At 39.9% G+C, this 23,219-nt stretch overlaps 1 protein-coding gene across 8 annotated transcripts in view; it reads right to left on the reverse strand.

Moving 5' to 3' along the window:
- GRIP1 (glutamate receptor interacting protein 1) overlaps nt 1-23,219 on the reverse strand; it is a 658,373-nt gene that overhangs the window by 49,490 nt on the left and 585,664 nt on the right. For all 8 annotated transcript variants that reach the window (XM_036455350.2, XM_036455348.2, XM_036455354.2 and 5 more), the window contains 3 exons: nt 16,170-16,250; nt 3,881-3,950; nt 1,712-1,857 (listed from right to left, as the gene is read on the reverse strand). In XM_036455350.2, coding sequence (XP_036311243.1) covers nt 1,712-1,857; nt 3,881-3,950; nt 16,170-16,250 — 297 coding nt within the window. The remainder of the gene's footprint in view (nt 1-1,711; nt 1,858-3,880; nt 3,951-16,169; nt 16,251-23,219) is intronic.

Consider the following 23,219-nt stretch of genomic DNA (forward strand, 5'->3'; position numbering starts at 1 on the left):
AATCAGGAGCAAGTATACAAATTAACCTATCAAAGATGGCTGGTTAATTTGCATATGAAGGTGCTGAGTGGCCGGGGGTGGGATGGAACACTTGTGTCATCACCATGGTGACAAAGCAGGTGTTCTGCACCATCCTAGCTACTCCAGGCCTCTATGCAGCATGGGAAGGCAAAAAGGTGGCTCTGGGCTGGAGCAAAGGGGGTGCCGGCAGCCAGGGGAAGGAAGGCCCATTCTTTTCGAATCTTCGTGCATCAGGCCTCTAGTAATTAGATTAAAGGGCTTCTACTGCAGGGCTAATTGGAGTGTGGTCCTTGGACCATAGCAGCATAATGAGGAAGTTTGCTGGAAATGCAGAATCTCAGGGCCCCATTTGGAAGTCCAATGCGCTATCCATTGCGCCACGGAGTCACCTCAGGGCCCCATTTGGGAGCAGTGCCCAAGAACTGTGTTTCTTTAAAAAAAATAATTTTTAGTTTTCCTATTACAGTTGACATACAATATTAGTTTCAGTTATACAACATAGTGATTAGACATTTATGTAACTTATGAAACAATTATTCTGGTAATTCTAGTACCCATCTGGCACCATACAGAGTTAGTATGGCATTATTGACTATATTCCCTATTCTGCACTTTACATCCCTGAGACAACTTTGTAGCTACCAATTTGTACTTCTAAACATTTTCCTCCCTTTTCACCCATCCCCCCAACCTTTCTCCCATCTAGTAACCATAAAAATGTTCTCTATGAGTTTGCTGCTTTTTAAAACAAATTTAAACCTGAGAATATGTTTATTGAATTTTATTTTTTGGAGAGGAAAGGAGGGTGGGGGGAGAGAGAAAGAGATCAGTTGCCTTTGGTACACACCCCAACTGGGGATTGGACTCACAACCATTTTGATGTACGGGACAACACTCCAACTAACTCCACCTCGCTGGGACTTGTTTGCTCGTTATTTATTTATTTTTAAAATAAGGTCTTCAGGCGATCCTGAAACCCACTAACGTTTGAGAAGCACTGCTCCAATGGATTCATATATGACTGGAAGGACTAAAAATAAATACAGCCCGTTTAGAAAGAAACATGGTAGAAGACTCATTGAGAACCATAAGATTTCCATCTCAGTCTGACTCAGCAATCTTCTAAGGATATTGCCTAATGAAATAATTCAAAGGATGAACAACTGAATAAAGATATCTATGCCTAAAGATATCCATGATTGCACTACCCACAATAATGAACAATTAAAAGCAATCTAAGCAAGAAGAGAAGAATGGTAAATAAATTATAGGCAGTAAATAAAAAATGTAGTAAGGGTTTGTAAAAGATAACTGGTTTATAAAATTAAGTAAAAATGTAACATGCACTATGATTATAATTATGTAATATAAACTATAAACTTGAAAATGACTTGTTCCATTGGATTAGGGTGGTACTGGGTGATAATTTAGTTTTCATCTTTAGAGATTATTTAAATACAGTTGTAATAATGGTTCTATAATGACACCATCTTAATTATATCATTTAAAAGCACCATTACTTAAAATTGATACTAAACTCCCAATGCACAATTTAAAGCCCTTCTTAGCCGTGTAAAACTCTGCTGCAATGTCACCAGCCAGCTGTTGTATGTAAAACATCAAGATCTAATAGCCTCCGTGGCAGATGGGCAGTTAGAGACACCGGCTTTAACGACGAGGCTATCAGTACCTGAGTTATCTTCATCCTTGCGGATTTTGAGCTTCACCAGATCTTCGCACTGCTGGAGGATCTGAACGGCGTCTTCCATGGAGCAGTTGTCCAGTCGGATGTTGTCTATGGCAAGCAGTTTATCTCCAAGCTCCAGCGTGCCGGTCCTGTTGGCAAATGCGGAGCAACACGTGAGCAATGATGAGCACGTGCCCAGGCATCATGCAGCATTATGGTAATCTTTAGAGAAAAAGGCTTCCTCAACTGCCTTTAAATTGGATTTTATTGACTCTCCCCTACCCCCGTTTTCCCAGTCTTATTTTGGATGGCTGCCATGACTGGAAATCACAGAGGGTTAAAAACAGTTTTTTTGTGTGTGCTGCCTCCCATTAGCCAGGACAACACTGTCAGCTTCACTCAGGGACTTGAAGGCTCCTAGGAAGGGAGGGGGATGTCTGGCCTCCTGTGCTTCTCCATGTTGTCGTGCCCCTTTGGGCCCTTGGCAGTCTAGATGCTAGGGCAGGGCTGAGGGAGTGAGGGCAGCCAAGGTGGGATGGACAGAGTGGGATGGACAGAGTGGCGCCTCTGCCATCTCCACCCGCACGGGTAACTCCCTGTGGGGAGAAAAGGGGAATTCCATACTTGCTATCTGGAGGGTGGCCTTTGATGGCCTAATACTAGCTGTGGAGCCCCTGCAGGTCTCTGAAGGTTTATAAGTCTACCATGAAATAAGAAAAATAATACAATTGTGTGTGTTTGTGTGTGCGTATATTTATACACACACAATTGTAAATAAGGTTATGTTGTTTCAAAAAAACAAATTCTTATTGATTTCAGAGAGGAGGGGGAGGGAGATAGAGAAACATCAATGATGAAAGAGAATCATTGATCTGTTGCCTCCTACAAGCCTCCCCCACTGGGGACTGAGCCCGAAACCCGGGCATGTGCCCTGACCAGAAATCCTACCATGACCTCCTGGTTCACAGGCCAATGCTCAACCACTGAGCCATGCTGGCAATCAAGTTATGTTTTGATAAGAACTATCCTTTATGCTTTGGGTCTGTGACAGAGATTGCTAATTGCTTCCCAGCATCTCTTCTTCCCTTCCTACTTTGGGATCACGCCCTAGAGATGCACCACCCCTGCCGCCCTTCTGTGGCTACAAGGTTGCAATGCTGAGCAAGCAGTGAGGATGGTGAGCTGCTTCCCAGCCCTGCAGCACCTGCCACACTCCCCACTGTTATGTGAAAGACAAACTGCTGTCTTATTTAATCCACTTCACCTGTGAGTCTCTCTGTCACAGTGGAGCCTCTACCTATTCACCTACACCCATCCACTACCTTTTTTAAAAAACAGATTTATGCATTTAATTATTTAAAAAAATATCTGTGCCCTTGTCCATGTGCCCTTGACCAGAATTGAACCCAGGACCCTTCAGTCCTCAGGCTGATGCTCTGTCCACTGAGACAACCCAGCTAGGGACTTACTATTTTTTGAGGGTTAAAATATTTCTTTAATGAAATGGCTGTGATAATAGGTGGGTTTTTTTTTTTTTTTTTTTTTTTTTAAATAAAGTCCTTAGCTGGAAAATTAAAAGAAGTTAATAGTCTTATATTAGTGTTCTCCAATCATTTAAAAAATATTTTTGATCTGTGAAATCAAAAGTTTGAGACTTCCTGGTTTGGATGGATATGGACCAAATAGGAGATTTGGCAGTAAGGCCAAAGGACCTGGCTGGGCCAGGAAGGACATTCTGGCATCTAGCAAAGCTCTTGCACAAGCTGCTGTCTCCATGTCGGGTGTCTGGCATACCTAAGGCCACTTCCAGAGTTTCAGTTGGAAAATGAGAGATGGGATATGATCGATTGGTGAAAGAGAGTCTCTGTTGGACTCACAAAAGACCTTAAAATACATTTTCAGGCCTGTGCTTTCTGTACTGGGTGCAGAGATAAATCAGCAGGCCGAAGAATTTCTACAGTAGCACTGACAGTAGGAATACCAAATATGACTGATTCCTGGCAGCTGCCTGGCAGAGAAAGATAAATATCACATGGTTTAGATCTGATGAGCAGCTCTCCAATTGCTTGAAGCTACCACGCTCCATTAGCAAGGTCTGCCTCAGGTGTGGCCGGGTCATTTCTGCGTTATGAAGAAATGCCTTGGAATAAACAGAGAAGACGCTTTCCTTACCTGTGTGCCACACTGCCTTTTTTGATATCTGAAATGACAAGGGGGTCTCCCGGTTTTCTGCTGGATGGAGCTGTAACGATGAAGATAGAATAGTCACATCTTTATATCCACGATTCACAAACTATGCATTTCCTATTTTGTAACAGCAGTTAATGCAAGTACAGTTTGTATGTAAAGCAAAGATGATCAACAAATGAATTAGAAATGTGCACACTACATCTTTTTTTTAATTTCTTTATTGATTACGGTGTTACGTATGTGTCCTTATTCCCCCATTGCCTCCCTCCCCTCCCATGCCCTCACCTGCCTGTTGTCTGTGTCCATTGGTTAGGCTTATATGCATGCATACAAATCCTTTGGTTGATCTCTCTCCTTTATCCCCACCCTCCCCTACCTTCCCTCTGAGGTTTAATGGTCTGATCAATGTTTTTCTGTCTCTGGATCTATTTTTGTTCATCAGTTTATGTTGTTCATTATATTCTATAAATGAGTGAGATCATGTGATATTTATCTTTCTCTGCCTGGTTTATTTCACATAGCATAATGCTCTCCAGTTCCATCCATGCTGTTGGAAATGGTAAGAACTATTTCTTTTCTTTTTTTTTCTTTTTTTCTTTTTTTTTTTTTTTACCAGTGTCACTACATCTTCTTGATGTAAAAATGTTTATATTACAGTATTTATAAACTTAAACACTGAAGCAGTAATTTTAAATCTGTAATTGAAAAAAGCAATTGGAGAGCTGCTAATCAGATCTAAACCTATTTTAATCTGTGATTCTCATGAGAGGGAGACAAAGGGTGAATTCTCCGAGAGCCACTGGGCAGGTTATAGATACAGTCTCCAGTAGGGGGCATGCAGGAGGCAGTTGATCAATGATTTTCATCACTGATGTTCCTATCTCTCTCTCCCTCTCCTTTCCTCTCTAAAATCAATTAAAAAATATATTTAAAAAAGACACTGGGGGCTCCTATTTAGTGGTACTCATGTGTGTTCCTTTTTCAGGTCCTTAACGCCTTTCAAGGGAGAGACGCCATTGTCATGGAAACGTACTGTACTACTCAAGGGTCCTGGGTGGGAAAGTGGATGAGAATCACTGATTTAAAGTTCTTTATTTTTCCAGGTGGGAATCTCTTGCTAGATATACTATAAATCTTTAAATTTTGTTTACAAATTCATATCTGGGATGTTCTAAAATATTTTGGAATGTGACTATTTTATTTTATTGACAGTAGTAAATATTTGGTGCTATTCAATTATATTTTTATGCATATTCATAATATAGTCATGTACATATAACTTTTATTTAGTTTACAGATAAAATTATTATCTGGCACAGTAGTCAATTTTGAGCTTTATAAATTTTCTTAGGAATATTTCCATTTGATGAAAATGAAAAGAAACTGGTAATGAGTCTATGTAGAATTAATCTTGAAAATGAACTCTAGTCCTAATAAATTAAAAAATATCATCTTAATTTAAGAATTTAGAAATATCATTTAATTTAGGCTGATACTTAAAATTAACCATACCAACATTTGTAAAAAAAACAATTTGCTAATTTGCTTCCAAAAGGAGATGTTTTGCCAACCTAAGCTTGTAGTGATCATTAAAAGGCCCCTACAGTAAAATTTTCTTATAAACAGTCTGATCACCCCATAATAATCATAGAACCATATCATAGCTTGTAATCCCATCTGAATCCCAGAAAAATGTTTATACACAAGAACAGATGGTTTAATATCTCAACACAACATTGAAAGAAAAAGCAAACACATATACCAATACCATACCCAATGTCTAAACTAGTGCATAGAAAATGTTAATGGGACTTCATTCAATCATTATTCTTGGCTTCTAGCAAAGAATGCAAAACATTCTATTCACTACAATTAATTCATAATTCTATCTCCTTGCAATGATGTGAAATAATTCCTCTAGAGAAATATACACATCTAGCATTTTCACTTGTGCCATATTTCAGAATAGCAAATTGTTCTGGGCATGGGACACAGAAATAAAAACTTGGTTATTACCAGCAAGTACAACTTTCCTAGCATCTGCCAATGAATTTACACAATATTTTGCCAAGCAGAAGCAACCATGACTGAACACTCAATATTTCTCTCTCTCTCTCTCTCTCTCTCTCTCTCTCTCTCTCTCTCTCTCTCTCTCTTTTAAATCCATGTTCCACTGAAATGATCTGAAACAAAACAATAATAGATGCGCCATCAAACCCATCTGTATCATCTTTGCACCAGAGGAAATGAGCACTGTGACCTCTTGGACAAACCCACGCAGATTTCCAGAGAGGTTGGAAACTTCTCATGGTCTACAGACAAGTATGGTGGCCGTTCCCACATTTATTAGATCCTTCTTTCTCCTTTTACCAAGCACACGCTTAAGGTTTGACAGAGTCTTCAGGGTGGATGACCATCGGAGGGATAAAGTTGAGCTTAGAAGTGGGGCCAAATCTCTAGGGGCTCCTGACAATGTCACTACCAGGCCCACCAGGCATGTTAAACGTCTGGGGACTCCATCATGGTATGAACACCCTGGCATCGTATTTTAACTACCTACTGCCTGAGAAGAAGTCATATGCCAAGAATACTTTGCAAGGATTGTAGTGCTTTGAAAAAATTTAGTTACCAACATATCAAAATTGTGGATTTTGTATAAATGGATGGCTTCCTTAAAAAACTTATAGAGGGAATATGATATAGTGGTTACTGGGACTTGGCAGTTAGAATGCTTGGGTTTAAGGTCCTGGCTCTACCACTTATTAGTCATGTGAGCTTGAGCAGGCAGTGTTTAGGCACCTTAGTCTCCTAGTCTGTACAATGGTGATGGAGATAGTAACTGTCTAAATTAGTGCATAGGAAATGTTAATAGGACTTCATTAACTGTGCTTGTCTCATACCGTTTCTGTTGTAGGCTGTTCTCACCTGTTGTTCTGTTGTAGATTGGACCAGAGCACATGAAATGTACTACATAGTGTTTCTTGGTAGGATTTCCCAGCCACACTGGACTTGCTTTCCCACCTCCCTCCCCTTTAAGTGGAGCCTTCCTTCTCCATTTGTTCTCTTTTTAAATTATTTTTTATTTCTTTCAAATACAGTTTACATTCAATAGTATTTTGTATTACTTCAGGTGTGCAGCATAGTGGTTAGACAACCATACTTTATAAAGTGTTCTCAATATTTCCAGTACCCACCTGGCAACATACATAGTTATCACAATATTATTGACTATGCTCTACTTTACATCCATGTGACTATTTTGTAACTGCCAGTTGGTACTGTTCAATCCCTTCACCTTTTACCCCATCTCCCAACTGCCCTCCCCTCTAGCAGCCAGAAGTCTGTCACTGTTCTCATTGGAAGGATCTCACTCCTGAGAGCTTCTGAGTGTGAGACACTTTGAGTGGTATGGGTCTATTTTCACGCATGACTATGGACCCATCAATTTGGAAAGCTATATCCACCAACACTAGGCAATTTTATAAAATGATTTGATGCTTTGCTTTCCTCTTTCTTTCTGTAATGGTTGTTATTTGAACTCATCCTGAATGATTTCTATCTATTCTAGATCCTTCATTTATTTTTGTTCCAATTTCTGGAAAATTTCCACAAACTTGATGGGAGTAGGGCTGGCCAGGTCTAGGTCTCACGTGATTATGAGGTGCATGTGTGTGTGTGGAGACTTGACTGTGGTTCCCAGACTCTGACAGAAGGAAGATTTTCATATACATTTTACTAATTTTCTTTCATCTCTGACACTTCTATAATAGAAAAAGGGTAAATAGCAATATTAAAATAGTTCCTCTAATTCCCTTTTAATGTGCACAAATTTCGTGTATTGGGTCACTAGTTAATATAGTATGGCTATAATATGTAGTCATTCATAGAATTTACTCTGCTAGTTAAAGTACTTTGCTCAAAGGGCCTGATAAGTGTCCAATGTCATTGGAGTAACACACACATGATCATTCAGCTTTACTTTAATTGCAACTAAATATACTAGTATATATGTTTGTATTACTTGACAAATAAAACAAGTTATTTGATTTTAAAGTGAGTAGAGATTTTATTCCAAATTTGGCAAAAAACTTAAACCATTCTCTTCTAAATATGCTTAAGACTTTAAGGGAAAATGATGGATTTGTTGTACATGTCATGAAAAAACTGCTTAATGATTTTATTTTTTAAAAAGTAAGACTTTATTCTTAAAATAATCTGGCCACAATTGAAAAGGAAAAATTAACAAATTAACTGAACTCCCAAACGCTGTCTTTTGCTTTTCTAATATGGGATCTGAGAAAGTTCATCAATGAGACAGAGACAGGGATGAGTGGTAATGTGACGGCAAAGCCAACGTTAAGTCAGATGGATGGGTTTGAATCCCTATTTAGCCTTTATAGCTCTGGGTCTTTGGGAAGGTTATCCAGCTGAGCCTTACTTTCCACTTGTAAATGGGCATGGACATCACAGGGCCACTTTGAGGATTAAATGGAAAGATACATAATTGCTTAGAGGCATGCTTGGAATAAATCAGATACAAACTCGTCTAATAAAACCAAGAAAGACAACATCAAAGGGACTTTACTGACAATTGCACATGACAACCTGGATTCTTTGACTTGAGAGGCAGGTGGGCTGTACTCTCTGGCTTCTGACTGGGTGAGGTGTCAGAACTTGAAGATGCTTCTTCCATTCCCAAACTGCATCTTTCTGCCAGGTTGTTCACTTTATTTGTTATGATACATTATTCCATATTATATCATAACATCAATGAAAGTAATGCCTGATGCTAATGTGCTATGAATGTCTCACCAAGAACTTCAGAAAATTAGTCTAAAACTGCTCACCACATCCAAATTTGGAGGGACTCATTTCTCAGTCAATTAGGCATGAAGAGTGAGCCTTAAGCCAAATGTGAAAGGCTCTGATGGTATCGTTCAGAGAGAGAGGCCTGTTTCTTACCTCTCAGAAGCTTCACAAGGGGAAGTCAAAAGAGGAGTTTGTATAAAGATGGTGAGAACCATCAAGAAACCCTTGCAGTTCCTTGGTTTCACTGATAGCACTCTGTGTATGTTTGAGAAAGGGTCTCTTGATTTCCTAGTTTAGCATAATTGCCATTCGCACTAAAGTTGATGGGGCAGAGCTTTGATTTAAATATTTCACAGGGCTCTATGGGTAAAATAAATAATGATAATCATAATGAATAACATTTGTTAGGATTATAGCTAAAAATAAATATAAGTAAATATATATATAGTTATATGGGGTGTTTTAGGCACTTTACATATAGTAATTCTTTTAATCTCAACTATGTTACAAAGAAGGTAAAAAGTGCACCATTTTATAGACAAGAAAACTGAAATGGGCTGAGGGAGGTTAAAAATGGAGGCAGAGTAAGTTGATGCTGCATGGACATGCTCCCAGGAACAAACTAGTATTAATATTATAACTAAAGTACAGAAAAACTTCCTTAATAATCAATGAAAAACTTGCAGGAGAGAACCCTGACACCCAAGGATCAAAGGTGGAGATTGCATAGAGACTGGTAGGAAGGGTGGAGGCATGAAAGGGCTGGCCAGGAGCCCACAGATAGCAACTGAAATCCTGAAGATGATATCTCAACTATGGGGGTGGGGTGAGGTGTGGGCGGTGCCACTGAGAACTCTGGGATCTAATCCCCAAGCTGGGCTCCCTAGCTGAGAGCACCAAAACTGAGGAGGGTACTAATATAACATCTGGCTGTGAAAAGCAGCAGGGTGCTATCTGCCAGTAAGTAACAGCTGAAAATTCAGGCACCCTCTTAAAGGGCCAACACACAAAATTCCCTGTGGAGTCACCACCTTGTGCTCCAGCAGCAGGAGAGTGAAGTGAACTGGAACTGTGAGAAGCAAGGATTGTGGACTAAGGGAATAGAGCTCAGAAGGCAGACACCCCCAGTTTCCTGGGCTGAGTCATTCCCTCATACAGCAGAGAACCTCTATCCCACCTAGACATTTACCTGGCTTCGAGGGAAGAGAGTAGACACACTCTATTGGAAAAATTCCTTGCCCTGAGGCTACTTAAAAGATTAAAAATAACAATTAGCCTCTAGTCAGCAGCAACTGCCCTATCCTGTTGAAAAACTCTCTCCACACCAGTGGACAATTGCTTGCTGGGCAATTAAAGTTAGAATCATATCAGTCTGTAGGCAGAGGTGGTCTCTGGAGGCTTTGAGTCTTTGCCTGATCTAATTAGTCAGAAACAGCCTTTAACACTGTTCTGCACTAGAAATTGAGAGGTATAGAGAATCTACCTAATACATAGTCACAAACCCAAACAGAAAGCCAAAATGAGAAGACTAAGAAACAACCCCCAAATGAAAGAAATATAGAATTCTCCAGAAAAGATAAATGAGGCAGATATAAGAAATTTATCTGAAACAGAGTTCAGATTAATGATGGTAAAGATACACAAGGGCATGAAAAAAGATATAGTAAATATGAAAAAAGAACAGTCTGAAATAAAGAATGATATAACACAAATAAAGAACACATTGGAAGGAATATACAGCAGATTAGGGGAAGCTGAGGATCGAATTAGTGAATTAGAAAACAGAGTTGAAAATATCACTCAATCAGAAAACCAAAAACAAACAAACAAACAAAAAAACCCAAAAACCAAACAACAACAACAACAACAAAACAATTAAAAAACAGGAGGACAGCTTAAGGGAGTTGTTAACAACATGAAATGTAACCATATTAGAATAGCAGGTGTGACAGAAGAAGCAGAAAGGTAAAAAGGCATAGAGAAGGTGTTTGAAGAAATAATAGAAAATTTCCCAAACTTGGTAAAGGAAAAAGTCACACAAGTTCAGGAGGAACAGAGAACCCCAAACAAGAAAAACCCAAACAGGCCCATGCACAGACACATCATAATTAAAATAACAAAAATAAAAGACAAAGAGAGAATCTTAAAGGTAGCAAGAGAAAAGCAAACTGTTACCTACAAAGGTGTTCCCATAAGGCTGACAACTGATTTCTCAACAGAAAGTCTCCAGGCCAGAAAGAAATGGCATGAAGTACTCAAAGTAATGAAAAGCAAGGATATGAGACTAAGATTACTATATCCACAAGGTTATCAATTCAAAATAGATGGTCAAACGAAGAGCTTCCCAGACTAAAAGAGACTAAAGGAGTATATCACCACCAAGCCAGCAATACAAGACATGCTAAAGGGATTGCTATAATGAGAGGAAGAAACAGAGAGAGAAATCTAGCCATACAGAAATATATGGCAATATGGAAGTACCAATCAATAATAACCCTAAATGTAAATGGATTAAATGCTCCAATAAAAAGGTGTAGGGTAGCAGATAGATATACAAACATGCCCCAACTATACACTGTCTACAAGAGACCCACCTCAAAACAAAAGACACACACAGGATGAGAGTGAAGGGATGGGGAAAAATTTTTTCCATGCAAACGGAAAAGAAAAAAAAGTTGGAGTAGAAATACTCATATCTGACAAAATAGACTTTAAAATGAAGGCCATCACAAGAGACAACAAAGGTCACTACATAATACTAAAGGGATTGATCCAACAAGGGGGTATAACCCTGGTAAATACATATGCACCCAATATAGGGACACCTAAATACATTAAAAAAAAAAAAATTCTAGAGGATTTTAATGGAGAGATCAACAATAATACAGGCACAATAGGGTACTTTTACACCCCTCTGACTTCCAGACAAAAACTTAACAAGGAGACAGAGACTCTTAAGGACACACTGGATCACATGGATTTAATTGACATTTATAGACCATTTCACATCAACACAGCAGGATATAAATTCTTCTCAAGTGCACATGGAGCATTCACAAAGATAGACCACAGGTTAGGACACAAAATAAGTCTCTACAAATTTAAGAAGATTGAAATCATATCAAGCATTGACATTAGAAATCAATTACAGTAAAAACACCCCAAAATATTCAAACACATAGAGGCTAAATAGCATGTTATTTAACAATGAATGGGTTATAAGATCAAGAAAGAAATAAAAAACTTCCTGGAAACAAATAAAAATGAACACACAGCAACCCCAAATCTCTGGGGCTCAGCAAAAACAGTCTTCAGAGGGAAGTTCATAGCACTACAGACTTACTTCAAAAAACAAGAAACATCAGCAATCCTATCTAATAAAAGAGTAATATGCAAATTGATTGTCACTCCAAGACACAAGATGGCTGTCCCCATGTGGTCAAAAATGGCTGCCCCCATGTGGACACAAGATGGCCACCACAAGATGGCCTGCAGGGAAGGGAAGTTGTGGGCAGTTAGGGGTGATCAGGCCAGCAGAGGAAGGCAGTTGGGGTGACCAGGCCTGCAGTGGAGGACAGTCAGGGGGGACCAGGCCTGCAGGGTACAGCAGATGGGGAGGGACCAGGCTTGCAGGGGAGGGCAGTTGTGGGTGATCAGGCCAGCAGGAAGGGCAGTTAGGAGTGACCAGGCCAGCAGAGGAGGGAAGTTGGAGGAGACCGCAACAGCCAGGGAGCAGTTAGGCAGTGATCAGACTGGCAGAGGAGTGGTTAGGGGGTGATCAGGCTGGCAGGCAGAAGCGGTTAGGGGCAATCAGGCAGAGGCAAGAGAGAGATTTGGAGGCAGCAGTCTTGGCTTGTGAGAGGGATCGGGCCTAAACGGGCAGTAGGACATCCCTCAAGGGGTCCCAGATTGGAGAAGGTGCAGGCTGGGCTGAGGGATAACACCCCCCCCACCACCCTCATGCATGAATTTTGTGCACTGAGTCTCTAGTAAACTATATAAATCTAAAACTTAAAGAACTAGAAAGAGAACAAAAAAAGCCCAGAGTAAGTAGAAGGAAGAAAATAATAAAAATTAGAGCAGGAATAAATAACAAGAGACAAACAAAACAAAACAAAACACAACAATATAAAAAATCAATGAAACCAAGAGCTGGTTTTTGAAAGGATAAATAAAATTGATAAGCCATTAGCCAGACTCATAAAGACAAGGAAACTGGGTACAGAGAAATTAGACAGTCAAGGAGTGGACAGTTGGGCTCTGAGTCCTTGCTCTTAATCATTTTCCAAGCCAGTGCTTCTTCAGTCCACACCATAGCCTCTGCACAAACATCTATATTCATCATCTTCTTCAGAGGCTCATTTCCCAGAGAGCACAGCGGTTGGCAGAAGACTGTTTATCATGCACTCCTTATTCTTTCACTCAACAGGTAAACATTCAATGAGCACCTGGTGTGTGCCAGGAGCTGTGCTAGGCTTCAGGAGTTCACCATTTCATAATAATGAAAATAGATTCTGGCTTTTCTTTTAGCAAATTCTGCTTTCTCAACAGGCAAAATATGAGCATTTTCCACAAGGAGACACAAACTCAGTTTAGTGATGATTAGTTGTATAAATGGAGCTGTAATTCTAGAAGGGCTGACAAGTGCGTTTGACAAGCTTATGCCTCATTTCTCCATCCAGGGAGCATCACACTGTGGCTTCCATGAATAATGATAGCTTAGGGCCAGCTAAAAGTCAGGCCATTCTTGGGGTGGGGGGGTGACTTGGGGTGGTTTCCATTTTGGTATTAAAATCAATTTTAAAAGTAATACTTAGTGCATATGTAGCATCATCATATAGCGTGATTTTAAATGGTTCTTCGTGTGAATATTTTATAGTTGTATGTACATGATGATTACACCTTAAACAAATTGAACATATAAATATTGACTTAAAAAAAGGAATGTATCACAGGATTTGTTTTTAAGTGAATACGCCCCTTTCTAGTTAAATTACATTTTATGTATATCAATTTTAAGAATAAATCTGTTGTAAAGAAACACATATCCAAAAAAGACATTTTTCCTTAATAAAAATTAGAGAGTAAATTAACTGTATGGCAAAATGTGTAGCAATAGAAACTTCTGAGGAGGTGTCTTCAGTACATGCACTAGCAGTAGCATCTCCAAGGCAGGGAGTGTATTCTCCAAAACTCAGCACTGGGCGTGGGCATGGTGGTCACTCACAATGCGTTCATTCAATGAAGGCAAAAGGAAGAAAGAATGGAGCGGAAGGCAGGACCTCTGTGCACAGCCAGCAAGCTACGCACTGCAAAACTACAAGAGGTACCACTTCCACAGCCAATTCTGATGAAATAAATAAACGGAATGGAATAAATAGAATAAATGAGAATGAGAGCATGGAGTAACAGAGGCTATCTTGAGCTCTAAATATTTTTATTTTATTTTATTGATTGATGAGAGAGAGAGAGAGGAGAGAGAGAGAGGGAGGGAGGGAGGGAGGGAGGGAGGGAGAGAGAGAGAGAGAGAGAGAGAGAGAGAGAGAGAGAGAGAGAAATAGATTTGTTATTCCACTTATTTATGCATTCATTGGTTGATTCTTTTTTTTTTTTTAATCAAATTTCTTTTTTTTTAATATATTTTATTGATTTTGTACAGAGAGGAAGGGAGAGAGATAGAGAGTTAGAAACATCGATGAGAGAGAGTCATCGATCAGTTGCCTCTTGCACACCCCCTATTGGGGATATGCCCGCAACCAAGGTACATGCCCTTGACCGGAATCGAACCCGGGTCCCTTCAGTCCCCAAGCCGATGCTCTATCCATTGAGCTAAACCGGTCCCGGCCATTGGTTGATTCTTGCATGTGCAGACAGAACCTGCAACCCTGGTGTAGTGGGATGACACTCTAACCAATTGAGCCACCTGGCAAGGACCATCTTTTTAGAATATTAAGTTGTGATGAGCTCTCTTTTAATTTCATTAATACATCGGTTTTAGAATGATGGTATGCCATCTTTGCTTTATAATGAGCAAACTGAGAGGTTAAGTGACCCAATTAAAGGCATATTTGACTTTAAGGACCTAGAATAGGCCTGGAGTTTCCAAAATCCTGTTTCTCCTTCCTATTTACTGTATATAGAGGCACAACAGACACTTCAACCCTACTTTGCTTCCAATAAGTCACTCTGAGATTTGGTGGTGGAAGTGGTGGAGGGGGTTGGGGAGGATATAGATCTCTCTTATACATATTGTATTGTACTGGTATGTGCAATTTATTAGTTATAAATTCCATTTCATTTTCAGTGTTAAATTTATATGGTGAATGTTGAATTGGACAGCCCCCATTTTATACTGCCCAATTGAGATCTCTCTATTTTTGCCGGAACCACTGACATAAATGCTATGCAGCGGAGTGTAATGAGGCACTTTCATGGGGCCTCATCACTCCTTCCTGGAGGGACCACCCCTCAGTCACAGACATTGCCTCTGTCTCCTTTGGTCTTTATGTATTAATCATTTGCTTCGTTTCCTGGGGGGAGGGGACATTTATGGATAAATATAGTTTATGGATATTAAAAGCAGTAAAACCTCCATTCCGATTCTATAAAACTTGGGGCTGAAATTTTCAAAGCTATTAACCAAAGCAGTTATAAATCTAGAGTCTGATAAGAGGAGGGAATGAAATACATTTATATATTTTGTTCTTCAGAGAGAAAGGGAGAGGGAGAAAGAGAGAGAAACATCAATGATGATAGTGAATCATTGATCCTCTACCTCCTGAATTCCCCACATTGGGGATGGAGCCCAAAACCCATGCATGTGGCCTGACCGGGAATCAAACCGCAACTTCTTGGTTCATAGGTCAATGCTCAACCATTGAGCCATGCTGTTTGGGCTGTTTTATTTTTTTCTTTGTGATTTGGTTACTCAGACACCTTGTATCATGGAGGAGTTCAGGAAATTACTAAAGTAAACACTGTTTTAGTCTTGCAAAATAGATTTCAGATGCACAGTGACCAGATGGGAAAATGGTTTTAAAAGTAAATAAATGTAATTTTTGTTAGTTAAACAGATGACTGTGAAAACTAAATCCATAATATATTGGAATGTAGAGAACTTACATGCATTTATATGCTCATCTAGTTATTAATGGAGAGTGGTCAGAGACACATTTATTGAGCAGTTATTACTTGCCAGGGACCACACTAGGTTATTTAATATAATCCTATATTTTGTAGATACCATTTTCATCTTACAGATGAAGAAACATAAGGTTAGAGAGTATTAAAGTAACCTGACCCATTCACAGAGCCTGTAAGTGTTGGAGGTGGGATTGGCTCCACATTTTTGTATTGTTACGTAGAAACTTGTTGATGACACTTAAAGTGTTTGCCACACCTGTAAACCATTTGACAATACAATTTTCTAATGTAATTTTTAAAAGAAAACACTTCTACTTACAACTGATGGTTATTCCAAGCTCCACGTTGTGCTTTTTAGGGAGCTTCACATGAAATGTTCCACTACTCGGGATGACAGACTCTGTAATTTCAAAACAAAAAAGAGTGTTTATAGAAGGCCGGCAAGAAGGGAGCACCAACCCATGAAAATGCACCAGGAAACTAGTATCAGAACCCTGTGTAGTTAAAGCTGTACGCCTGAAGAAAGGTGAGTGCCTATAAAATCTGGAACCCTAAGCTCCTGGTGAAGAACACACGTCCTGTCCACAGCCTCTGTGCACAATTCTCAGCAGCAGTCAAGGTCACTGTTTCTTCAGTGTCATGCAGGGAACATGGGCATCAGATTTACCTGGGATGCAAGTTAAAAATACAGATGCCCGAACCATCCCAGATCTATAGAAGCAGAATGTGTGAAGATGATGCCTAGAAATCTGCATTTTTAAATACCTTCTTCAGGTGACTGTTAGGCATAATAAAGTTTAAGAACCTCAGGCCTGGTTATATATCCTTTTCTCCCCTAACTGTGTTTCCCAGAGTTTACTATTCAGCAAATCATTTTTTTAACCCTTGTTTGAAAATACTATTAGGGGGAAAAAGATTTTAGGAAAGATTTCAATTTGATGTGATGGTTGCTGATTTGGGAGGAGGGAGAGGGAGGTGCCTTAATTTGTAATGTTGAGAAAGAGAGAGGGAGAACGGCAGAAAGGGAGAGAAGAAAGAGAGAACCATAAATTTTTGTTCCGCTTATTTATGCATTTATTAGTTGATTCCCCCCCTCCTCTCTCTCTCTCTCTCTCTCTCTCTCTCTCTCTCTCTCTCTCTCTCTCTCTCTCTCTCTCCACCTGATGTAGAAGGAAGCTGAAATTATAGTAACAGAGAGAACCAGTGTTCGCTGGTTGAATCTCAACTTTGGATGGAACTAAGGTGATTTATACAGGGTCTGACTAATATTTTAGAAAGGAAAGAATTGCTACATGTTCTTAAATATATTCTTAAAATTCCTTTAACAGCCTGGGAGACCTGCATCTGTTTAAAACAGAAATAGCCTTTGAAGAGATACCATCTATTCACCCTAAATTGCTAATGACTATAATTATTTCTTGAAAGTTTTGGGAAAGGGTGACAAGAAGGGAGGGAGACATTAGAATAAAGGGAGGACTGTGGGATGATTGAGCTAAACAGCTTTTACTGCTTGCTTGTGCTCAAGGCTAGCCCTGCCCCCCCCATTCCCCCACCTACCCACAAAGAATTAATAACAGCGGCTGTGATGTGAAAACTATTGGGTCCCCAGGCCTCTGGCCCAATTTGTGAATCACATATTTAACATTTGCAAAGCAGGGTGGATGTTGGGATGGCCTCATGGAAACAGTTAAAATGCTCCCTTCCTTGTAACTGCTTTAACTTGCTCTTTCTGGCCTTCTGTACTTCCCCGCGAGGAATTTAGGCAGTAAACCTTTTACAAGACCTGAATCTCATCTTCCAACTCAGAAGATTCTCCACTGCCTATTAAACTGCTGAACAAATAAAACGTTGGATTTGCTGGGCTCCCTGCCTATAATGTCACCTATAAAAGACCCTTAAGACCCCTAGGACTCCACCAGGGAAAAAGGGTTCCAGCTTTTACTCTCAGGGGAGGGAGGGAATCTGTTACCTTCTTCAACTTTCTCACCTGAGGATATGTTTGGTGATTTTACATGTTTTCCAATGGTCTTAGGCTACCCTGCTAGCTGTTGAGAACCACTGCTGTAGAGCCAAAGACCATCGGAAAACACAGATATTTACATAACGATTCATTAACAGTAGCAAAATTTCAGTTATGAAGTATCAATGAAAATAATTTTATGGCTGGGGGTCACCACAGCATGAGGAACTGCATTAAAGGGTTGCAGCATTAGAAAGGTTGAGAACCACTGCCCTAGAGAGAACCTGCACTCAGCTTGGTGGTCTTTGCTGTCAGGTTCTAGCTCTTCCTGGGGCTGCCTCCGTAAGGGTCCTGAAACACCTGTGTGCTTCCAGTGAATGCCCCTCCACCAGCTTGAGTGCATCTCTGTTGCTTCCAATGGAAAGATCTCTGATGAGCACATTCATCAAGTAGAGGAAATGGGATGGGGCTAAACGGGAAGGGCCCACACGGGTGTTCATGGTGCAGCAGAGACAGATTGTTTGATTATTCAGATAAAGCATGCAAGTGCCCTAGGTAGATGTACAAGAAGCTAGAGGAACAAACAGCTTTCTATTTATGGAGCTCATTTCATGTATGTTTTAGTGTTTTTTATTTTAAGAAAAATGTTCTCTGTTAACGGGGAGGGAAACCTGTTGTATACTTGTATATGTATATATGTATATATGTATATATGTATCCATGCAAGTAGAGGACATCTTGCCCATGATACTATGCCTATACAAGTGAAGTGTAAGAGCTGGGAAACACTGATCTAGAATAGTTACCATAGCAACACTGCTTTTGTACATTTGTCATGCCGGGGAACCTTGACCAAGATTAACATTGTTAATGACACTGGAGGGGGTATTATCACTTCCTGGGAAACAGTAATGGATCACTTTTGACTACATAAGATTTGAAATATTCATAATGATGAACAAATAGCAACAAATAAATCTCTTTGATCAAGCTGTGTCTTCATTTTAATCTTTAAATGCCAACATGATTTATTTTGTATTTGGTCATTTTTTCCCCCTCTACAATTACTTGGTGGTTAAAGCAAAGGCACATTTAATTTGGGGTTTCTTAAAGAAACACTAGTAAAGAGAAAAAAGATCCAATATTTGGAGACACAATCAGTTTAGAATAAGTAAAAGGACTTTAGTTTCTTAGACTCCCACGTGATTATTTTGTGCTTCCCTGGTTTTGCTTAATCGTGTTAATATTATAATTAAAAACACATTTGGGTAAACAAAGACTTCCTTCTTTCCAACTGGTCTGCTTCTTCTGCCTGAAGCATTCACTGTTGGCACAGGAAGATAATCACCGCATCATAATCCATCAATCCGGACACCCTTGTGAGATTTGAAAAACATCAAGGATTCTAAGGGGGATGAATGTAAATGTTCAACTCCCAACAACTGCGAGGAAAACACCCGGGGTACCAGCGGTGCAAGCAAACAGCATTTGATAGGATTTTCTCTGGGATGTCTTTTCAGAGTTAAAGTAGAAACTGCAAGTAGTTACGATACTGTAGATTGGTATTTGAGAAAACAGCATTGAAAAAGGGCAAAATGTAAATTGTGCATATGTTATGAGTACAGTTTTATAAAATCATATATGATAAAATAATGTAAAAAATTCCATTAATGTACTACAATGTTGTTTGTACAGTAGCACTCACTCAAGAGATTTAAACAGTGCATTCATAGCCAAGCTTCTTAACCACTCCATGTCACTTACAATGGTTATAAAATAGAGATGGCCCATCTCTAAGACCCAGCAGATTGGGATTTAATATCTGGGTACAATTTATTTCTGAGGAAGAGTTTTGGAAATGAATGGCTCACATCCAGATGATTAGGAGCGAATCCAGAAAAACAGGGCAATCTTGAAAGAGCTTGTGTCCAGACATTTCCTACCAATATCCCAGGTTCTCTAATGGCAGTTGGGAGTGAAAAGAATGATGAAATTTAGGATAGCTAATAGGGAAATCAGTGAGAAAACCACCCCTACTTATGTAAAAGGAGTTTTCAAGCCAGCCAGTGGGCCAAGCAGAGTCCAGAAGCTCTAACCTGCATCATGGTAAAGTCCGAGTTTGAGTGTGTGTGTGTGTGTGTGTGTGTGTGTGTGTTGTCAGGAAACCTCAGCTGCTGAGGAATAAGAGCAGAGATGGTAGATGATTAGATTGAGCCAGAAACTGAGATTTCCAGAGAAGTTTTAACAGAAGGAGACCTTTAGTCACAGAGGTGAAAAATTAGGATAATAGCACCAAAATGATCATGATAGTATTTATGAAATGCTTACTCATGTCACTTTCCTAAGCACCATGTGCGCATCAGCAAGAGGAGTGAGTGGCTGAAGTGGAGGGGAGTGGAAGCAAATATTCAACCAGAGGACTGGGAATTGGGAATGCAGTGTGATGGGAGGACCATTCACACAGTGAAATTTCTCAAGTGGAGGGCAGGCCTTGGAGTGAGGAGGGGATAGGAGCTAGATGCTTTCGCCATGTTGAGCACAACCCCATCTAAGAATCTCTGCAGTTGGAGTTTTCTCTGCTTGGGTAGCTTTGCCCCAACATGTTCCAATGGTATGCTCACTTCACTCAGGCATTTGCTCAAACATCACTGGCTCAGAGAAGCCTTCCCTAACTATCTATCACTCTCCCTGTGCCCAGATTTACAGTTCTTGGCCTTTCTGAAGCCCCATCCAATGTTGTGTAGCACATTTATTTGTTTATTGTTTTGTCTTCTCCAGTATAAAAATGCATCACATTAGGGACCTTATGCTTTTTGTTCATGAATGTACCCCCAAATAGTCCTTGGAATACAGGAGGTTCTCAGCCAGCAGATGAATAATATTCAGTGACTCTCCTGAAGGACCCACATCAAGAATTTCAATTTGCATGAAGAGCTGATTTTATAGCCAGTTTCTCTGGGGTTTCTGGCCTTTGGATGCTGCTTGTTTCTGCTCACCTGCTCTACTTGTCTCTGTACAAGTTTTCTCTGACTTTTTTTTTCCCCCGACTTTTAATTGTACGTGGTTAAAATATTTCATCTTTGCTAAAATATCCAGCTACCAGCAGCCAGTTCTCATTTCTGATTCTTAAATAATCTAACTGGCCCAAAGTGGTCCCCTCCTCTTTTAGTTAGCTGTCACCAAGCGAGAATCCAGTGAGGACCCTAAGGGAATTAGTCAGATGGCAGCGAGGGCTTGGTTTTCAAAGAAGGCTCTCTGTCCAGCAGCCTCCAAATGTCATTACTACGATCACAGAACAGACTGGTGAAAGGATTCACAATCCAGTACTTTCACTTACTTACCTATAAATGGGGGAACTGGGGTTGAGGTAAGGCAAGGCCATACAACACAGTGAAGAGTAGATCCCAGGTCTGTTGAATTGCACCTGTCTCTTCCATGTCATATTACATTGCCTCTTCAAAGAGACATTAAGAGTTCCCAGCATGCAACAGCTGGCTTTCTGACATGCACCCTGCCCTTCTGGCATTGCTTGTGGAGAGCAGGCAGCTCTCCTGTGCACTGTGGGCTGTGCAGCAGCATTTTCCCCCTGGGTGCCAGCAATGGAATGGCCAGCACAACTTGACCTTCATAAGCAGTATCTAAGCATTAACTTGTGCTATAAAAACATTTTTATTGTTTGTGTATCCTCAATATTTGTCCACTGTTTAATCTATACTTAATGTATATGTATATTTTATGTACTTGTTGATTAAATGCTTTAATATCTTAGGTTTAAGCTCCTAAAAATTAGAAACTATGCCTATTAAACCCACAAGGTTCCAAGCTTGCTTAAATAAGGGACAGTAGAAAGGGACCTAAGCACATCTCCCTCTACCCTCGATTACTCCAGAAATAACCTGTATCGACTGGATAGAAATGATGTAGAAGAGGACCAGAAAAATATATGCTCCCAGCCTGTCACTCCCTTCTCCTTGCTCATGGCAGACATCACTAATTGATGCCAGCATCCTCCTGTTGAGCAGCAGGATCCTCAATACAACACTCTAGTTAGTCATTAGCAATTACTGGAATCTATTGGAAACTTCTGGAAATCTCAATCTTAATCGCTGGTTCAATGTAATCATCTACTCAATATCCCTCACTGTACCCATTTTTCTTTTTGCAGCTCCCACTGACTGAAGTACTCCCTTTCTTTCCAGTCAGTCAGGCCAATCCTTTATTAATCTCCATCCCTCTCCATCTTAGACTTTTGCAAACACAGGCAGTATATATAATATAATGGTTAGAATGTGGCCTTTAGAGCCATACTGCCTGGGTTAAAATCCCAGCCCTATCATGAACTTCTGAGCCTCTATTTCCTGGGGATGTAATAATAGTAATCTTCTCCATTGTTGTTATAGGGCTAAGTGAGCTAATGCACACACAGTACTTCTGACCAAAACAAAACAAAACAAAAATCAAACCAACAACAAATAAATAAACAAAAACCTTGCCAAAAATAATAAAACGACAACAACAATAAATGACTTGGCCGTGCAGGTTAGAGCTTCAGGGCTGTTTGGCCCATCCCTTTACATGAGTGTAGTAGGTTCTCTCACTGATTTCTCCATTAGCTGTTCGAAATCTCCATTAGCTGTTCGAAATCTTCATCACTCTTTAGCTCCCCAACATGCTGACCTTTTCACCCCTGCCTGACAGTCCCTACAAGGATTCCCTAATCACAGCTAAAAATATATTTATACGAGAGGCTCGATGTACAAAATTTGTGCAAGAGTAGGCCTTCCCAGCCACAGAGGCTGCTTGGAGCCCTCCCTTGCAGCTAGGGGTGGCTGCCTTGATCCTGTGGTTGCAGCCTGAGGGTTGTCCTGGAAGGACATTAGCATATTATACTTTTATTATTATAGATTCTCTCATTCTTCTCTTTAAATTCATAGGAGGAGCTCTTCTATTTTCTGTCTTAGACTAATTATTTCTGTATATTCTAAATAACTTCCCCTCTTATACATTTGGGGACACAATTTCTCCAATTATCTCTTTTCTCTATTAATTTCAGGCCTGAAACATGCTCAAATCTCTCCAATCTTAACAAAACAAATTAACACCCCTCTAAACTCTGAATCCCCCTCTGTTGTCACACTTTTTTTTTCATCTACAGCTAATTAAAAAATATTTTTATTGATTTCAGAGAGTAAGGGAGAGACAATGAGAGATAGAAACAATAATGAGAGAGAATCATTGATCAGTTGCCTCCTGCATGCCCTCTACTGTGGATCAAGACTGAAACCTGGGCATGTGCCCTGATTGGGAATCGAACCATGACTTCCTGGTTCAATGGTGGGCACTCAACCATTGAGCCATGCTGGTGGGCATACAACTAATTTTTTGACATTGCCAAATGTCTCCTGCAGC

The sequence above is a fragment of the Pipistrellus kuhlii genome, unplaced genomic scaffold (genome assembly GCF_014108245.1).
Source record: "Pipistrellus kuhlii isolate mPipKuh1 unplaced genomic scaffold, mPipKuh1.p scaffold_m20_p_3, whole genome shotgun sequence".
Taxonomy (NCBI): domain Eukaryota; kingdom Metazoa; phylum Chordata; class Mammalia; order Chiroptera; family Vespertilionidae; genus Pipistrellus; species Pipistrellus kuhlii.